At 39.3% G+C, this 19776-nt stretch overlaps 3 protein-coding genes and 1 pseudogene across 4 annotated transcripts in view; 3 read left to right on the top strand and 1 right to left on the bottom strand.

Moving 5' to 3' along the window:
- The first annotated feature begins 1941 nt into the window (after positions 1-1941).
- LOC141774498 (GTPase IMAP family member 7-like) overlaps positions 1942-19776 on the top strand; it is a 31645-nt gene continuing 13810 nt past the window's right edge. The window contains exons 1-3 of one of the 2 annotated variants that reach the window (XR_012595361.1): positions 1942-2004; positions 3067-3120; positions 4664-6069. Coding sequence is in view for 1 of the 2 variants with exons in the window: in XM_074647208.1 (XP_074503309.1) it covers positions 3099-3120; positions 4664-5481 (840 nt within the window). In the remaining variant the exon portion in view is untranslated. Of the gene's footprint in view, positions 2005-3066; positions 3121-4663; positions 6421-19776 lie in introns of those variants that run through there. The other variant, XM_074647208.1, reaches the window with a different exon arrangement.
- LOC141774501 (GTPase IMAP family member 9-like) lies at positions 8457-10148 on the bottom strand. Its single transcript, XM_074647211.1, has 2 exons — positions 9856-10148; positions 8457-9148 (listed from the first exon to the last, which is right to left on the bottom strand). The coding sequence occupies exons 1-2, from the start codon at positions 9866-9868 to the stop codon at positions 8562-8564; spliced, it is 600 nt and encodes a 199-aa protein (XP_074503312.1). The 5' UTR covers positions 9869-10148; the 3' UTR covers positions 8457-8561.
- On the top strand, positions 10008-11754 carry LOC141773599 (uncharacterized). The gene is made up of 2 exons (XM_074645442.1): positions 10008-10039; positions 10443-11754. The coding sequence occupies exons 1-2, from the start codon at positions 10008-10010 to the stop codon at positions 11752-11754; spliced, it is 1344 nt and encodes a 447-aa protein (XP_074501543.1).
- Positions 17921-19776, top strand: part of LOC141773598 (GTPase IMAP family member 8-like) — a 32268-nt pseudogene continuing 30412 nt past the window's right edge.

Raw genomic sequence — 19776 nt, 5'->3', positions numbered from 1 at the left:
AAATGACTATTGGTAAATTACGTTATCGTCTTGTTCAAATGTAACCTCGTAAAATTATGTTTTTGGCGAGAAACTTGAATAAATCCAGTTGTTTGAAGGAGATGTTTTCACAGCAATATAAAATAGATAATAGAGAGGGAATTACAGTATGACCTGTTTAACATCCTAACACTAGCTCTCAACAGCTTGCCAAGATTTTTCTAATCAAAGCAAATATTTAAATAATCATAATCATTTGAATTGTGTGTTTTTATGCAAACAACCCCTATAGATGACAATAACAAAGTACAGTACAGTACTGTGTACAGTACCCTCCCTGCCCCGAAAAATAGGGCTCCCCGGAAGCCACGGTGTAATTCGAATATTGTAATTTACCATGCATATAATGTTTTTTGTGTAAAATATATTGAACATTGAATGACATCAGATCTAAGATGTTATTATACCCCCGTAAGTAGTTGGGGATATATAGCGTTCCACGTGCCCTTCCGTCCGTCCGCCCGTTCACCTGTCACATTTTCGTGTCCGGAGCAAAACTATTTAATTTAGGAACTTCAAATTTGGTATGATGGTTGACAGTGTGGTCTAGTTGTGCCTTTTGGGGGTTAGAAGTCCACGGTGCCCAAACCTTTTTTGAGTTTTTCCAAAATGGCAAAACCTTTGGTGTTACTTTAGTAGGGATCAAGCAGTGAGCGGGGGTATCTGAGCCATGCTCACTTTTGCCTTGTTCCTTCATTTGGCGCAGAGATTTCAAAAGTGGCAGATAACATTTCTGAGTGGCAGACAAAAAAAAAGGTACTTGTTTGCCACAGTGGCAGGCAATGAAAAAAGTTCATTTCAGAACCTGCTCATAGGTCATGGCTGCTGGAGTCGGACTACTTGATGTCTTTTGCACAAATAATTGCACAGTTCACTGTACACAGAAGTACACAGAAGCTATAATCTAAAATATTAACGTGACGCTTAAGAGGAAACAACGTCTCATTTCTCTTAAAACATGTGACTTCCTGTAAATTTAGTGAAGGCTGCTTCAAACTGCAAACCGTAGCTTTTAGTCACCGCCCTGCTGCTGCTGCCACCTGATCTCATCTACAGTTTGATTGTAATCTGAGTTCACATCAGTGAAAAATGTGTCTGAACTGGTCTGACAGCTTGGATCAACTTGACTGAGGTTTATTTTTAACTGTTAAGACTCAAGAGTACGACAGAGTATTAGGGCCACAATGAGGAAACAAATAAATCTTAGATTTTTAGAATAAAGTCATACGTTTACGAGAAAAAAGTCATAAGTTTAGGTTAAAAAGTCATAATATGAGAAAAAAAGTTGTAATATTATGAGATTAAAGTTAAAAGATTAGAGATATTTGGGTAGCTGGTTTTGCCACACCTGATGTGTTTAGTTTATGCTTCACATAGACAAGGTCTTGCATGCAAACTAACCATCTTTTCTAACCCACTGCATTATCTGACACACATTAAGATCAAATACATAAACTTGAATTAGTTTTAAATATAAACATACACATTCTCAACCCCCACATCACACACCCCTTTGTCCTTTCTGAGCACATTTGCTCCAAAAAAACAAAGAGGCAAGGAAATAACGTCTAACTTGTGCGTGCAGTGTCCGATGGTCACTGAAACGTACGGGTGTGTCGACCGGTTTATATTACCTTTTCTTACAATCACTTAGCGGTGGTTATGTTCCTGAAACGCTGGTAGCCAACCATTGTTAAAAAATTAAACCAAATCCAAAACCTTTGTGTGTGACGGTGGAGACAGTTGGACACGTCAATAGTCATCAAGATGTTTGTTCACACATCTCGTGATCAAAAATTCACGTTGTGCAGAGCCAACGCCCACGTGGAATGAAGAAATGGGAGTATATAACAGCAGTCAGAAAGAAGAGATTCATTCATTTTCAAAGGAAACAACAACATCATCATCATCATCATCCGGATCTGTTGGGCTTCCCATTCCCATTGAGTGCTGCAGTCTGTGAAGGTAAGACAGAGTTTATTAAAGATTAACTGTCTGAAGTAGAAGGGAAACCATTCATCTTTGAATCTATTAGTCTGTTTTGAGAAAATGAATCAATAACAGTATTAATAATCGATCACAGAAGTGTGTGGATGTAGAAATGCATAAAGAAATGTATAAAGAAAATAATACAGAAATAAAGTTTCGGGAAATAAATAAGGGGTGAAATGCAAAGGGGGAATCCTGCAGAAATAAATAAATAAAAAATAAAATAAATGCTAAAATAAAAAAGTTAATTGATACAAAGATAAATAAACAAAGATGCCAATTAAACAGAAATATCAACTTATGCCCCATTTTATCAATTAATTAATGGCAACATTTATTTTTAATATAATTTTTTGCAACATTTAATGAAATATTTATGTATTTATCGAGTCATTTATTTATTTTGGCAGACTCCGTCTTCCATAGTTTATAAAAGACTGTTTAAAAGATGAAACTAATGTACTGGGGTCTGGATCAGTAATTATACGGCAGCAGCTCGGTCCATGGGGACTGGTGGGTCCAGAGTGTCCAGCTCTGAGAGTGGACCGGTAGCTGACGGAGTAGACTACATTCATGTGAATATAGGGCCTGTTAATGCATGAGTGTATTAAAGTAAAGTATGCCTTCTTCTTCTTCTTCTATCGCTCAGACAAAAGGTGGTCAGAAACAGAGTTTAAAATGTCATCCTGAAATAAATAAAAGAGGTTTTCAAATACTCAGAATATATTAAAAGATATTATCGAGTTGGAAGAGAGCGTTATAATAAAAACATTTATTTAATTACCTACTTATTTATTTAATTTAGGCAACAACAAATCTTGTTTTTCTGGTCTTACTGCAGTAAAAATCAAAGATTCTAGTTATTAGGTGTAAATATCCTCATGTCCTGATTTTAAATAAATGTCTTAATTATGTGTCTATATAATATATATGTCTTATAATTACTGGCTTTATATTCTGTCTGCATGGTGTTAAATACGTACATATGATGTCCTGAGTAAAGTGCCATGAGACCTTAAAGACGGTTTTATTTTACAGTTTTGACTCTGAATCTGTCCCAGCGGAGAGACATGGCATCCTACACATCAACAGGTAACACATTTCTATTTCAGACAGCAACCTGGATGTCAGGGGGGAAATAACTACATATTACAGCACTGGGATCATGTTTTTATCTGGGTGTAGTAACCAGAGGATGAAGTCAGCTGGTTTATAGGAGAGGTGAGCTCCATCTGCTGGTTGTTTCAGGACGTGCAGCGTAAAGCAGCATCCTCTGTTTCCTTATGATAGACTGTGAGAGGTACTTACTCGCTTGGGGCTCCAATGCAATCCACCGCTTTCCGGCAGAGAACCACGGCCTCAGATTTGGAGATACTGACTCTCATCCCGATTGCTTCACACTCGGCTACAAACCGCCCCAGTGTGTCCTAAAGGTCACGGTCTGATGAAGCCAACAGAATCACATCATCTGCAAAGAGCAGAGACGCAATTCTGAGGTCCCCAAAAGGGACACTCTCCTCCCCCCATCTGCACCTTGAGATCCTGTCCATGAAAATCCCAATCAGAATCAGTGACAAGGGACAGCCCTGGCAGAAGCCAACACCCACCGGAAACATGTTTGACTTTGTGCCGAGTATACGGACACAGCGAGTATACTGATTCCCGCAGTACCCCCCACAGAACTCCCCGGGGGGACACGATCATAAACCTCCAAGTCCACAAAACACATGTAGACTGGATGGGCAAACTCCCATGACCCCTCTAACAGCCCCGCGAGGGTAAAGAGCTGGGCCACTGTTCCACGGCCAGGACGGAGTCCGCATTGTTCCTCCTGAATCCGAGGTTCGACAATCGGTCGGAGTCTCCTTTCCAGCACCCTAGAATAAACTTTCCAGTGATACCCCAATAATTGGAGCACACCCTCCGGTCCCCCTTTTTAAAAATAGGAACCACCACCCCGGTCTGCCATTCCACAGGTACTGTCCCCGACCTCCACACGACACTGAAGAGGCGCGTCCGTCAAGATGGTCTAACAATGTCCAGAGCCTTCAGCATCTCAGGGTGAATCTCATCCACCCCTGCCGCCTTGTCGCTAAAGAGCTTTTTGACTACCTCAGCGACCTCTAACAAGGATATGATGAGGCTTCCCCCTTCTCCACAGCCTCGTCCTTTTTCCTGACCCCCTGGCTGCTGCTTCAGGAGACCCCTGGGCCAACCAAGCCTGACACGTTCGTCCATCCAACCTGTAATCATCTGTGATTCTTCAGGTCACATAGTCCTCACACTTTCAGTTCATCTTGCTTTAAAATATATCACCTCAGTTTAAAGTATTGAATGTGCAACCTGAATAAACCTTCTTGAATCTAAATAGCATATAGTTCACCTTCACCTTGTAGCCTATCAGTTACTAGTTATCATTCTATTCATATTTTTCATAGATAATTTTCATTATCGTTTATTACGTTTCGTAGGTAGCTTTCGAATCTTTCCGACTGGATGGATGTTCACTAAAACCAGAACCATACCTCTCTCCATCCAACATGTAATCATGACATCTGTGATTCTTCAAATATCATCAGATATCATCAGTCCTCACACTGTCTCATGTAAAGTTCTGTGTATTTGTGTCTGACAGGTTCTGATGAGAGGAGGATTGTTCTGATTGGGAAGACCGGGTCGGGGAAGAGTTCAGCAGGAAACACCATCTTGGGTCGAGAAGCTTTTGAGTCTGAACTTTCTGCAGATTCTGTGACATCTAAATGCAAGAAAGAAAGAGGAGAGGTTGGAGGACAAAAGGTTGCTGTGATCGACACTCCAGGACTGTTTGACACCAGTTTAAAGAATGAAGACGTGTGGAGGAGGATCAAGATGTGCATCGGTATGTCCTCTCCTGGTCCTCATGCCTTCCTGGTGATTGTTCAGCTGGGCAGGTTCACAGAGGAGGAGAGACAAACCGTGAAAATGATTCAGGAGACTTTTGGTGAAGACGCAGATAACTACACGATGGTGTTGTTCACTTATGGAGACAAGCTGAAGAAACGAACCATTGAAGAGTTCATTTCAAAGAGCAAAGACCTGCCAGACATCATTGAGAAGAGTTACGGCCGTTATCATGTCTTCAACAATGAGGTGGACGACCCGTCTCAAGTCAATCAGCTTCTAGAGAAGATAGACGAGATGGTCGAGGACAATGGCGGAACGTACTACACCACAGAGATGTACAAGAGAGCAGAGGAAGAAATAGAGAAGGATAAAGAACAAATCCTGAAAGAGTCGGATGTCCAGAGGAACAAAGAGCTGGAGGAACTGAAAGCCAAATTCACTGGGGAGATGTTTGAGATGCAAAAAGAAATGCTGAAACTAAAATATGAGGCTGAAGCAAGAGCTCGGGCTGAACAACGAAATGCTGTACAACCCCCCATCATAATGCCTCCAAACTGTGTAATCAGCTGAGCAGCTGAAGCTATCTGGTTTAACAGCAAGATACAAAATCTCTAATAATTGCTGAGCGTAATAAGAAAATAATGTTCAATCATTTATGATTTATTTCATGTACTGTAGTAGTGTTAAGACTGCTTTAGATAATCCACAGGTTACAGGCTTTTAATAATTACAATAAATAAACAAATATGACAGGAAATAAACATAATGAATGCACGTAATATATATATATAAACATTATTTGAACCACTACAGTGTTTGTTTATAAATAATAAAACGGACAACGAATTATAAAAAATACACACAATTAATAAAAAATGCCAAAAAAGTTAAAAAAAAGAAATGTCAGTATATAAATAATATTTATGACTGAAAAAAACAACTCATAATTGATTATAAAACAATATGCACAGTTTAATGAAATGCATAATCAAATTAAACAACCAAAAGGTTGGATTATAAAAAAATTATGCACAATTTAAAAAATATGCAGAGATTAATAACAAGTAGGTTCGTAAATGAACATTACATAAAAAAACATATACATGATTAATACAATTTACACATGGATTAATAAACCATGTGCTAAGTTAATGAAAAGTATGCATGATTAATAAAAAATATTCATGAATTAATAAGCTATGCTCGGATTAATAAAACATGTTTTTGGAGTACACTCAGATTATGCAAAATACACACAAATAATCTAAATTTATCAATAAAACATACACTTGTATTAATAAACGGTTTAATTAACCTTTCACTTGGATTATGACAAATATGCACAAATAAAAAATATGCTCTTAATAATAATAATAAACTGGTATAGGGGATATTTTAAAGCATGACGTCAGGATTATTTGTATTTATGTATTCAATGTTTGTACATGTATCTGTATAAAAGTGTGTCTAAGTGTATTAAAGTGAAGCAGCATTTAATTGATATACTAGCTGGATTAATCTGTTGTGTTGTTGTGTGATGCTGTTGTTTGTCTGTTGTTACCATGGTGACGGAGGGTTGTGATGGAGAGCAGTTGAAGAAGCATCCTGATGTTGGAAACGGTTTTAATAATCAATAAAATACCTTCAACTAAAGGTTTACTTCATGTCCACTGGGGAGAATCTCACCCATCATGCTCCAACATCACATTCACTGGTATTATAATGTTTAACATGGATAAAAATGTGTAAACGTTGTGGAACAAACAAAGCAGGAACACAGATAATTACACAACTGTCCATGCTGGGAGGGTTCCCAACAAACCTACCTCATGTAACCCATAGACTTATATACATAGACGCTGCATTGGACTTTTCAGCCCGCTGTGGCGAAACGTCAACGTGGGCGCCATATTGGACAGGGCAAGACTCTAAGGCCTTTAACTCTATACAAGTGAACAGGGACGTTTTTCTGGATAAAAAGCACTATAACGTCTACATTTCTCAACCGATTTCAACGAGTCGTTATTATATTAAAGGGTTTATGATCTACGAGGAGTAGACAAAATAAAGTTTTGTCTCCAGTTACTTAGAATCTGGATAGTTGAGCTATAATCGCTGCTGGACACTCAGGAGACGAGTGTGTACCGTAGGCTGACGTGAACTGAATTACTGACGGGATAGAAAATAATTAATTTGGAATTGTTAAAACTCACGTTTGTCAAGTATAACTTTGACTTATTTTCCTTGTTTAAGGTTGATACTTGTAGAGAGGTCCCTGTATAATATAATATAATATAATATAATATAATATAATATGAAGTACAATGAAATGTCTTTCTCTGTTTTAGCGATCATCAATCATTACCTCTAACACTGCTACTGCAGTTACTATTATGTTCATTTTCAGGCATTTATCATTAACATACTAATAAGAGCAATCAGAATAAGAGGCAAAGGAACGTTGTGTCTAAAGTTAACGTTACCCATGGCAAAATGACTTTAACTATTGTAACTTCAAAACCAATTGATGGCTTTTAAGTTGTGTAACGTTAGCTGCTAGTTAATCTCCACAACATGTTAGCGCACCTAAAGGAACTTAAGATAGCGTTGAATAAAAAAAATTAGCTAACGTTAAATATTGCCGAGAGTTAACGTACTGTTCAGACATGCCATCAGCTTTATTGTTTGCAATATTATGTTATGCATAACATATCTATAAACTAACAGCTTAACAATAACGAACGCTTATCTGATGAGCTAAGTTACAAACGTTTTGATAATGAGAACAATTCTGAAAGGAAGATGTAATATTACATACGACCCTTTAATAATTACCTATTAATTGATTGAATCCTACCATATCGAGGGACAGACCGGTGATCTATGGACCGGAAGCTAGTAATGTTTTGAACAGTTTTTCACCAAATGTTTTGGGAAAAGAAAAAAACAATCGAAACGTTAACTCAACGTTACTCCACATGTATCATAAACGTTTGAATATAATAATAACAAATCAGTTGAGAAAAGTAGACGTTATAGTGCTTTTTATCCAGAAAAACAGCAGCTCCCCCATTCACTTGTATAGGCCAGTCTTGCCAGGTCAAATATGGCGCCCACGTTGAAGTATGATCCAGGACTCAATGCGGCGTCTATTTATATATGTCTATGATGTAACCACCATAGCTTAGCAGCCCAATAGTATCCCTGGAGGTTCGGCATCATAAGGTAAGTACAACAGGGTTAAGTGAAGCCTTGAGCGCCGACTGTTCCAAATACAGTCGTGCTAGTTAATTCTGTTAAAAAGTGAGTCGGAGGAGCACGTTGAATACTCTGGAAGAGGAAAAGACATTTAGGATGGATGTTCATAATAATGGTAGAGCTGTCCATCTGTTAACAGATTATACTATTTTTTATTATAGTCTGAAGGCACGACAGATTGGAGACAATGGCATCTAGAGTTAATGGAAAAGTACCCAGTACTAATGGGAAAAAAAAACCAGAATCTGAATAATTAGGACATTTATTTTTAGAAAATTTAAACATTTTTAGAAAGTGAGGAAAACTTTAGAAATTAGGACATTTTTAGAAAATTAGGACAATTCTTTTCAGAAAATTAAGACATTTTTAGAAAGTGGGGCATTTTTTGAAAATTAGCCCACTCTCAGTGTTTCTTCTTCTGCTCTCTTGTACATCTCTGTGGTGTAGTACGTTCCGCCGTTGTCCTCGACCATCGCGTCTATCTTCTCTAGAAGCTGACTGACTTGAGACGGGTCGTCCACCTCATTGTTGAAGACATGATAACGGCCGTGACACTTCTCAATGATGTCTGGCAGGTCTTTGCTCTTTGAAATGAACTCTTCAATGGTTTGTTTCTTCAGCTTGTCTCCATAAGTGAACAACACCATCGTGTATTTATCGGCGTCTCCACCAAAAGTCTCCTGAATCATTTTCACGGTTTGTCTCTCCTCCTCTGTGAACCGGCCCAGCTGAACAATCACCAGGAAGGCGTGAGGACCAGGAGAGGACATACCGATGCACATTTTGATCCTCCTCCAAACGTCTTCATGGGTTAAACTGGTCCCAAACAGTCCTGGAGTGTCGATCACAGCAACCTTTTGTCCTCCAACCTCTCCTCTTTCTTTCCTGCATTCTGATGTCACAGATATCGCAGAAAGTTCAGAACTCTTCCCCGACCCGGTCTTCCCAATCAGGACAACCCTCCACTCATCAGAACCTGCTGATAAAACAATACACAGTTCTTTACATGAGACAGTGTGAGGACTGATGAAACGCACAAAAACAGAAATCTAGATATTATAAACTGTCTCTGGAGGTCATCCAGGATTCAGAGAACTATAGTTAAGTATGTCTTTCTCGTTTGGAGTCACATTTAAAGAGATCAAGAGCATGTGACTGAAAGTATCTCTTGGTTGCGATGAGGGAATGAGATGCAGGACGTCGTCGGACATGGCCGAATAGGAATCGGGCAGGACGTTGGTGGACACGGCTGACTTCCGGCACGGGCAGGTGTGTGGGAAAAAGTTTTTTTTTTGGTTCAATGGCATCATGTCACGGACCGCAGGTTGTAATTCCACAGTTTGGCCACTACAAAAATTTGCTTCAAATCCCGGCGCTCTTGGGTGCTTGAGCTCAAACCTCATCTTCTTTAGATAGGCAGGAAGGACAACCGGTTCTAGCTGGTCTTTGTAGACATTACCTCTTCATGATGTGGTTATACAAGACAGTTAAAGACATAAACTGGTGACCAAGTAGAGATCTTTACGTTTTTGGTGTTGGACGGTAGCCCCTCAAGGTAAAGTTAACCCAGTATTGCACTGGTGCCATATTGACCTACATTTGGTTGACTTTGACTAAAGTGATTAGATTTGAAGAAATCCTTTAAATCATTAGTTGATGTTTTGTTTCAGAAAAGAAATATATTACCTGTTGATACCATGTCTCTCAGCTGGAACTGATTCAGAGTCAGACTGAAGGCTGGATGGCAGCGTTTTATCAAGCTAATCAGTTGAGCCTCCTCAGATTGATCAACAAACAGGATTGTTGGTCGCTGGCTGACAGATCGCTGATGATGAATAATGTCACAATCAGACGTCCTGAAGCTGGAAAGGCGGGAACCAAAGCAGGAAAGCAAGATCTTCTTATTTTCAAGTTCCTCAAGACATCATATATACAACATGCAGATGGAACGTACACATAAACAGAATATAAAGGCAGTAATAATAATGATAAGTTATCCATCCATTTATCCATTATCTTCCTCTTATGCGGGGTCGGGTCGCGGGGGCAGCAGGCTTAGCAGGGAACTCCAGACGTCTTTCTCTCCAGCAACGTTTTCCATCTCTTCCTGGGGGACCCTGAGGCGTTCCCAGACCAGATATATAATCTCTCCAGCGTGTTCTGGGTCTACCCCAGGGCCTCTTACCAGAACCATACCTCTCTCCATCCAACATGTAATCATGACATCTGTGATTCTTCAAATATCATCAGTCCTCACACTGTCTCATGTAAAGTTCTGTGTATTTGTGTCTGACAGGTTCTGATGAGTGGAGGGTTGTTCTGATTGGGAAGATCGGGTCGGGGAAGAGTTCAGCAGGAAACACCATCTTGGGTCGAGAAGCTTTTGAGTCTGAACCTTCTGCAGATTCTGTGACATCTAAATGCAAGAAAGAAAGAGGAGAGGTTGCAGGGCGAAAGGTTGCTGTCATCGACACTCTCGGGCTGTTTGACACCAGGTCAAACGATGAAACCGCGTTGGAGGAGATCGGTAGCTGCATCGGTATGTCCTCTCCTGGTCCTCATGCCATCCTGGTGATTCTTCAAGTGGGTAGGTTGACAAAGGAGGAGAAACAAATCGTGAAAATGATTCAGGAGATTTTTGGTGAAGACGCCGATAAATACACGATGGTGTTGTTCACTTATGGAGACATGCTGAAGAAACGAACCATCGAAGAGTTCATTTCCAAGAGCAAAGACCTGCAAGACATCACTGGGAAGTGTCACGGCCGTTATCACGTCTTCAACAACAAGGTGGACGACCCGTCTCAAGTCAGTCAGCTTCTAGAGAAGATAGACAAGATGATCGAGGACAACGGCGGGTCGTTCTACACCACAGAGATGTACCAGAAAGCAGAGGAAGAAATAAAGAAGGAGGAAGAACGAATCCTGAAAGAGTCGGAGGCTAAGAGGAACAAAGAGCTGGAGGAAATGAAAGCCAAATATGAAGGCGAGAGGCTGAGGATGGAACAAGAAGCTAAGAGACTCAGAGATGAGGCTGAAGCAATAGATCAGGCTGAGATGAACAAAGAGCTGAAGGAAATGAAAGCCAAATTTGAAGACGAGAGGCTGAGGATGGAACAAGAAGCTAAGAGACTCAGAGATGAGGCTGAAGCTAAGAGACTCAGAGATGAGGCTAAAACAATAGCTCAGGCTGAGATGAACAAAGAGCTGAAGGAAATGAAAGCCAAATATGAAGGCGAGAGGCTGAGGATGGAACAAGAAGCTAAGAGACTCAGAGATGATGCTGAAGCAATAGATCAGGCTGAGCAGGAAGAAATGAAAGCCAAATTTGAAGACGAGAGGCTGAGGAAGGAACAAGAAGCTAAGAGACTCAGAGATGAGGCTGAAGCTAAGAGACTCAGAGATGATGCTAAAACAATAGCTCAGGCTGAGATGAACAAAGAGCTGAAGGAAATGAAAGCCAAATATGAAGGCGAGAGGCTGAGGATGGAACAAGAAGCTAAGAAACTCAAGGCTGAAGCAAGAGCTCAGGCTGAGAGACAAAACACTGTACAACCCGAAAAAAGCAGCTGTGTAATCCTTTGAGCAGCTGAAGCTTTAACAGCAAGAGCAATGGTTTACATAGAAATCTCAAATCTTTGCTGAGCGTAATGAGAGAATAAAGTTGATTCCTTTATTGTTTATTTCATTTCTTGTAGTGGTGTTAAGGCTACTTTAGATAATACCAGGGGTTTGACACTGTGGCACCCCCCCACTCCTACTTATTTTTGTCACTACTATTATTTTTTGTCTTACTTCTGTTTAATAATGCTTTAAGTTTTGGAACTACAGTTCCCAATGAGAGATGTAAACAGGAAGTATAATGTCGCCCTGTTGTTTTGACCCAATTAAAGGAATACTTCACCCAACAAAATGACCATCTGTATATTAATTACTCACCCCGTGTTATCTTGAATCTTTATGAAAACTTTGTTTTTCTCTCTCAGGCCTCCACGGTGAACGGAGAATCCAAAAACGGTGAAAAGTCACAAATTAATTGAAGTAAATAGGGGCCGCATTTTACAACATCAAAACTATATCAAAACATACGCTTACAAGCTCTCACACAACTCATGCAATATAATCCAAGTCTCATTTTACTAACACATGCATCTTTGCAAAAAACGTACTTTTCAAAAATTCCAGGACTTATTTCCATTGCAGTCCCTGTTGTCGGTTCGTTCTCGCCACAACAAGATGGAGACAGCCGTGCAATGTCCATAGCGGGAGACACACAACCACATCCCAACACAACAATCCACTTAAGGATAAATATGCCAATAAAAATAATCAATAATATACATGTATTTATTGTATCTGAACAGTTTTCCAGAGGCACTCAATGGTCCACCTTGTCACCATTACTTTTTGTTCTAGCGATTGAGCCTTTAGCTATTGGAATTAGACACAACATCAAGATAGCAGGTATTCAAATTAATGATTTTGAGAATAAAATATGATTGTATGCTGACGATATTGTACTTTTTTCTACCATATTTTAAGCACTAAATACCTAATTTATGAGATCTAATTTGACATTTTTCAAGTTATGAAATTAACACTACAATCTACAATGCTATTTCTTAAAAAGAAAAGATTGACAACCCCGTTACATACTCTTTTCAAAAACGTTTTGGAAAGCTTTACATATTGTTACGGTCTTAGAGTGACCGTTCGTTGTTGTTATTGTTGTATATTGCTGTGCTGCGCTCTCTCTTTTGCTTTTGTTCTTTTGGTGCGCTCCGCTGTCCCTCCGCACCGAGATGACGTCACGTCCGGGGGATCCCCTTCAGGGCCGCGCCTCCGGACCGCCCTCAGGTGGATCCCTCAGTTTCCCGCCATTAGTGGTCCTGCCTCCGATACGTCACCGCTGTGTCTACACTCCGCGGTGGGGGCGGGAACCAGCCGAATCATTTAAAAGAGGACCGGAGATGAACGACACAGGTGGCTGTGATTATGCTCGATCAGTCCACCTCGTTGCTTCTTTGTAGTGATGGTGAGCTGAAGCTTCATGACGCATTGAAGCTTTCCAGCGAATTGGTTCGTTAAAGGGTTCATTTCTCGAGGCTTCATGTGCACGAAACCACCTGGTGGTCAAAGAGTGTAAAACAGGCAGATATGATCTTAACCATGTGATCTGTGATAAACTGTATTTTGCGCCAGTAAAGACTGTTTGGAATATATATTACCATGTAATCCATTTATATCTATATAATATATAATGTAATGTCTATTTTCTAGTAAGTATATTATGAGTATATAACATACATGTATAATAAACTGTAATTGTTTTATGAGTTTGTTTGTTTGTTTGTTTATTTAGATCCATTAGCTTTTGCATTGCAGCAGCTATTCTTCCTGGGGTCCACATAGTTTACATGTTGACAATACAAAAATACACATTCACACTACTCATCATACACTAACATAACACATCGTAATACACGTCAACTGTAAATAAAAAAATAACAACTGACACAGTTTAAATAACAAAAACACAAAGAAAATAGAGCGGCTCCGACTGAATCTATCATGATCAAACAGATAAATATCATCATTTAACATGGAATGCCCATAATACCCTTACACACCCAAGAATAATTATTAATTACTAAAGTTTCTTGTTAAGTAATGCTCTTTTAGTGTTTTTTTAAAACCATATATATCATTTTGTTGTGTAATATGATTTGGGAGTGAATTCCATTCTTGCCTTGCTCTGTATAGTGCTGTACTTTGACCTGATTTGGTTTTTGGATCTTGGTAAAGTAAAATAACCAGCAGCAGCAGCATGCCTTGTGGAATAATTGTGTGCATCTGTACTAAAGGATAGTTTTAGAGTCTTTGTTGTTATAACATTCTTAATAAAAACCATCAGTGAATACAGCAATCTATTTCTCACTTCAAACCAAGAGAGACATTTATGCATTTTAAGAACATCTGTTCTCTATTTGTAATGCATCTTATGTGTGTAAACCAATCCTTTGGTCAACAATTGTATTGTATTGTAGTGTAATATAATATAATAATGGCAGGAGGGGTAATATTAGTGTTCTGTGTTCTGTGGTTTAACCAGTGAAGATCTGAACCACTTCCTGAACCAGTCACCTGGTATTATATGGCCGGACATCATCAATGACGTAATTTGTCTAAAACGATACAAGCCTCGATACGCGCTTCACAGACAACTTCCTGGATTACTCGACACGCGCTCCGAAGCCTCGGCACAGCAAATAACATCACTACTTCTTTGTGTGTTGTTAACTTTGTGATATAGAAGCATTTGTTATTTGATTGGAACTGGGATAGAGAGAAGTGTTTCAGGTCACATAGTAATGTGCTAGTTGGATAGTCTAATGCACTGGTTAAAGAGGTGGCTGCCATTAGTGTGTTTTTGTTGATTAGTGTTGAGAGCAGTTAAAATAGGGTTTTATTTCTTGTTTATATTTAGTTGTTTGCCAGCTCAGCTGTGATCCTAATTTCTAGTTTGCAGTCGTTTTTGTTTCATTAAGTGATTGATTTCGACGCCATTAGAAGCCCGTTCCTAAGTTACATTTTACGTCAACACTTGTGTTCGCTTTTGTTTGCTGCAACATTGTTGGTAAATTGCCTGCAGCCTGTTTCTACCATTTTTAATTGTGCATTTAACAATAAACGGCTACTGTACGCCTGATACCATCGGCTCATGTTGCTTCCCTTACCCCTAGACCTAAATGGGACGTAACAATCTTCATCACGAGTGGCGGCATGTCGCAGGTCAGTGATCTAAACCTCTAATTATAACATCCTGCACAGTGACGGCAGTTCTGTTGCTGCTGAACATTAAATATATACGGGTGTTTCTGCAACTCTGCTCACTTTTCACTCTCCATCATTAAAAGAAATCAACCTCTGTGAGTTTGAACCTTCAGAGTCTGTAACACATATAAACATGAACACAACATGACATCTAGTGGTTCAGACTTTAATCAGGCAAAAGAGTCCATGGTCCACGCAGAATGTTTGTGTTTCTGATGATTTAATTATCCAAAAAAGCAGCCAACGAAGCACAAAGAAAACATGGATGTCACTGCCGCTCTTGTTCTGGTAAAAAAAAAACATAAGCCCACCCAGGTGCATGCTGGTCCTGCCTACCTACCTATATAACCGCCGGTACACCCACCGTTTACCCAGTAAACAAATAATCAACATAAATAAATGTTACGTCCGAAAAGGAGTAGGAAGAAGTATACGTTTAATGGTTCAGCCCCTTCTCCATGACTCAAACAATTAGCTCAATATGTATCATATAAATGTTTGTGAATGGTAGCCTATATTCCTTTTCTTGTTTCAACATCAATGTACAACATACATTCACATTGGTTATTAACGGGCATTAGTCTGACTAAAATACACATCCTGCTATTACACTAAACCTGGTCCATTAAATGAGCTCCATACAGCCCTGCAGCTGCAGACTGGAGGCCAGCAGGTTGTTATTTCTTTATTTTGCTTTCTCTATTTATCTGAACTTATTTCCTTGTGCTGCTGCAACAAACAGAAATTTCCTGTAAAGTTTTATATTATCTTATCTTACAGTCACTTAGCGGTAGTTATGTTCCTGAAACGCTGGTCGCCAACCATTGTTAAAAAATGAAACCAAGTCCAAAACCTTTTTGTGTGACGATGGAGACTGTTGGATGTCAATAGTCCTCAATATAACATTGTTCACACATCTCATGATCAAAAACTCACATTGTGCAGAGCCAACGCCCACGTGGAGATAATAAATGGAAATATATAACAGCAGTCAGAAAGAAGAGATTCATTAATTTTCAAAGGAAACAACAACATCATCATCATCATCATCATCATCATCCGGATCTGTTGGGCTTCCCATTGAGTGCTGCAGTCTGTGAAGGTAAGACAGAGTTTATTCAAGTTTAACTGTCTGAAGTAGAAGGGAAACCATTAATCTTTGAATCTATTAGTCTGTTGTGAGAAAATGAATCAATAACAGTATTATTAATCGATCACAGAAGTGTGTGAATGAAATCAGTTTATTATAAAACTCTATTGGGTTAATGGAGCATGATATCATGAGGCAGGTCGGGCGTGGTACTGGTCTAAACCCTCACCTGGTGGTCCTCAGAGACCGGGAGAGGAGCTCAGATATCCTATTAGAGCCACCGGTCCAACATCTGATCTGGATCCTCCTGGACGCCTCCCTTTGTCCCTTTGGAGGTTTTCTGTCCAGCTGGTGGGAGACCCCGGGATAGAGATTATAGATCTGGCCTGGTCTCGGAACGCCTCGTTGTCACCCAGGACTAAAGCACTTTACTAAAAACAATGTTTACAAAGTGCTTCATAGGATACAATAATGAGGTAAACAGATGCAACTTAACACACCAACAATATGGAGGACAGAGCCTGCCAAAATCCAAAATAAATAAATGACTCGATAAATAAATAAATGTGTCATCAAATGTAGCAAAAATAATATTAAAAATAAATGTAGCCATTAATTGATAAAATGTGACATAAATTGATATTACTGTTTTAATTTTATTTATTTGTATTAATTCCCTAATTTATTTACTCTTCTGTTTAATGTTCCCTTCAATTTATTTATTTATTTAATTTTATTAATTTAAAAATAGATTTCTTAATTTTTTGCATTTATTTTTTATTTATTCATTTATTTTTTATTTATTTTATATTTATTTTTCATAATGAGGCAGAAATGCATAAAGAAATGTATAAAGAAAATAATACAGAAATAAAGTTTGGGGAACTAAATAAGGGGTGAAATGCAAAGGGAGAATCCTGCAGAAATAAATAAATAAAAAATAAAATGCCAAAAATAAATGCTAAAATAAATAAGTGAATTAATACAAAGATAAATAAACAAAGAAGCCAATTAAAACAGAAATAACAATTTATGCCCCATTTTATCAATTAATTAATGGCAACATTCATTTTTAATATTATTTTTGCAACATTTAATGATATATTTATTTATTTATCGAGTCATTTATTTATTTATTTATTTTGGCAGGCTCCGTCTTCCATAGTTTATAAAAGACTGTTTAAAAGATGAAACTAATGTACTGGGGGCCGGATCAGTAATTATACGGCAGCAGCTCGGTCCATGGGGACTGGGTTGGGTCCAGAGTGTCAAGCTCTGACAGTGGACCAGTAGCTGACGGAGTAGACTACATTCATGTGAATATAGGGCCTGTTAATGCATGAGTGTATTAAAGTAAAGTATGCCTCTTTCTTCTTCTTCTATTGCTCAGACAAAAGGTGGTCAGAAACAGAGTTTAAAATGTCATCCTGAAATAAATAAAAGAGGTTTTCAAATACTCAGAATATATTAAAATATATTATCGATTTGGAAGAGAGCGTTATAATAAAAACATTTATTTAATTACCTACTTATTAATTTAATTTAGGCAACAACAAATCTTGTTTTTATGGTCTTACTGCAGTAAAAATCAAAGATTCTAGTTATTAGGTGTAAATATCCTCATGTCCTGATTTTAAATAAATGTCTGAACCTCCTTTAACAACACGTGTAAATGGTTATGGTTATAAATTATTATAATTACTGGCTTTATATTCTGTCTGCATGGTGTTAAATACGTACATATGATGTCCTGAGTAAAGTGCCATGAGACCTTAAAGACGGTTTTATTTTACAGTTCTGATTGTGAATCTGTCCCAGCGGAGAGACATGGCATCCTACACATCAACAGGTAACACATTTCTATTTCAGCAACCTGGATGTCAGGGGGGAAATAACTATATATTACAGCACTGGGATCATGTTTTTATCTGGGTGTAGTAACCAGAGGATGAAGTCAGCTGGTTTATAGGAGAGGTGAGCAGCTCCATCTGCTGGTTGGTTCAGGACGTGCAGCGTAAAGCAGCATCCTCTGTTTCCTTGTGATAGACTGTGAGAGGTACTTACACTCCCTCGCTTGGGGCTCCAACCCGGAGGGTGCAATCCACCGTTTTCTGGCAGAGAACCACGGCCTCAGATTTGGAGGTACTGACTCTCATCCCGACCGCTTCACACTCGGCTGCAAACCGCCCCAGTGCTCCTGAAGGTCACGGTCTGATGAAGCCAACAGAATCACATCATCTGCAAAGAGCAGAGACGCAATTCTGAGGTCCCCAAAAGGGACACTCTCCTTCCCCCATCTGCACCTTGAGATCCTGTCCATGAAAATCACAATCAGGATCGGTGACAAGGGACAACCCTGGCAGAAGCCAACACCCACCGGAAACGTGTTGGACTTTGTGCCGAGTATACGGACACAGCGAGTATACTGATTCCCGCAGTGGATTACATGCAAATTGATTACGTGGTTTATACTGCATATGAATCATTGTAGGTAGCTTTCGAATCTTTCCGACTGGATGGATGTTCACTAAAACCAGAACCAAACCTCTCTCCATCCAACATGTAATCATGACATCTGTGATTCTTCAAATATCATCAGTCCTCACACTGTCTCATGTAAAGTTCTGTGTATTTGTGTCTGACAGGTTCTGATGAGTGGAGGGTTGTTCTGATTGGGAAGACCGGGTCGGGGAAGAGTTCAGCAGGAAACACCATCTTGGGTCGAGAAGCTTTTGAGTCTGAACTTTCTGCAGATTCTGTGACATCTAAATGCAAGAAAGCAAGAGGAGAGGTTAGTAGTATAGGACTGGTGGCTTTGCGCGTGCATGTGAAATGCGCGTGCACGTGAGCATGCGCGTGTGCGCGCGTGCGCGCGCGCGCGTGTGTGTGTGGGGATACAGGTGAACCCTTGGTGACCCTGGTGTCCTTTTTGTAACCCTAGGGCTGATGTTAATTATTGGTAGTTGTCCAAAGGTGTCTGCTGTAAGGTGTTATCAGTTGCTCCACAACAAAAAAAGAAAGACCCCATCCTGTGGATCCTGATGCAGATAAAAAATACAGTTGTATCCCAATATGTGTCTTTTATTACAGTATCATTAAAAGTTCAAACAAACCCCTGGTCCCTGTGACCAAATGTTTTTGCTTTTTGGTGTTTCCACAGAAGACCCATACTGTTGATCCTGAGTCAGATAAAAAAAAAGTAGGTTGTATCCAAGATGTTATCAGTTGCTCAGTAAACAAAAGAAGACCCCCTCCTGTTGATACTGGTTCAGTGAACAAAACACAGTTGTATCCCTATATGTGAACTCCGTTGTATCCAAGAGGTGTCTTTTTTATTACAGTATCATTAAAAGTTCAAACAAAGCCTAGTGTGCTGTGGTCAAAATGTTTATGGCTTTTGATGCTGTGGTGGTTGGTACTGTTTGCAGGCTATAGCAGCATGGATCCTGTAACCATATGTTTGTTTGTGAGAGGGTGTATGGATTAGCGTTGTTCGTAGTCGATATTAACATGTATCCAGGACAAATGGTGTGAGAAGGGAAGTATGTCATCTCCTTCATGTCATCTCCTAAAATTCTTTATGAGATGTATCTGTGAGAGGGGGTGGGGTATGGGGTGGTATTGTTTGTAATAGATATCAGCATGTATCCAGGGACAAATGGGGTGGATGTGAGCGGGATGGG

The sequence above is a fragment of the Sebastes fasciatus genome, chromosome 9 (assembly GCF_043250625.1).
Source record: "Sebastes fasciatus isolate fSebFas1 chromosome 9, fSebFas1.pri, whole genome shotgun sequence".
NCBI classification, from domain to species: domain Eukaryota; kingdom Metazoa; phylum Chordata; class Actinopteri; order Perciformes; family Sebastidae; genus Sebastes; species Sebastes fasciatus.
This window is presented reverse-complemented; position numbering and strand designations above follow the sequence as displayed.

What these genes read in the sequence shown, in the direction of transcription:
- LOC141773599 (XM_074645442.1), top strand. Translation starts at nt 10,008, where the DNA reads ATGTCACAATCAGACGTCCTGAAGCTGGAAAG. An exon ending in GACGTCCTGAAGCTGGAAAG is followed by an intron (nt 10,040 to 10,442) that starts GCGGGAACCAAA and finishes TCTCATGTAAAG; the next exon opens with TTCTGTGTATTTGTGTCTGA.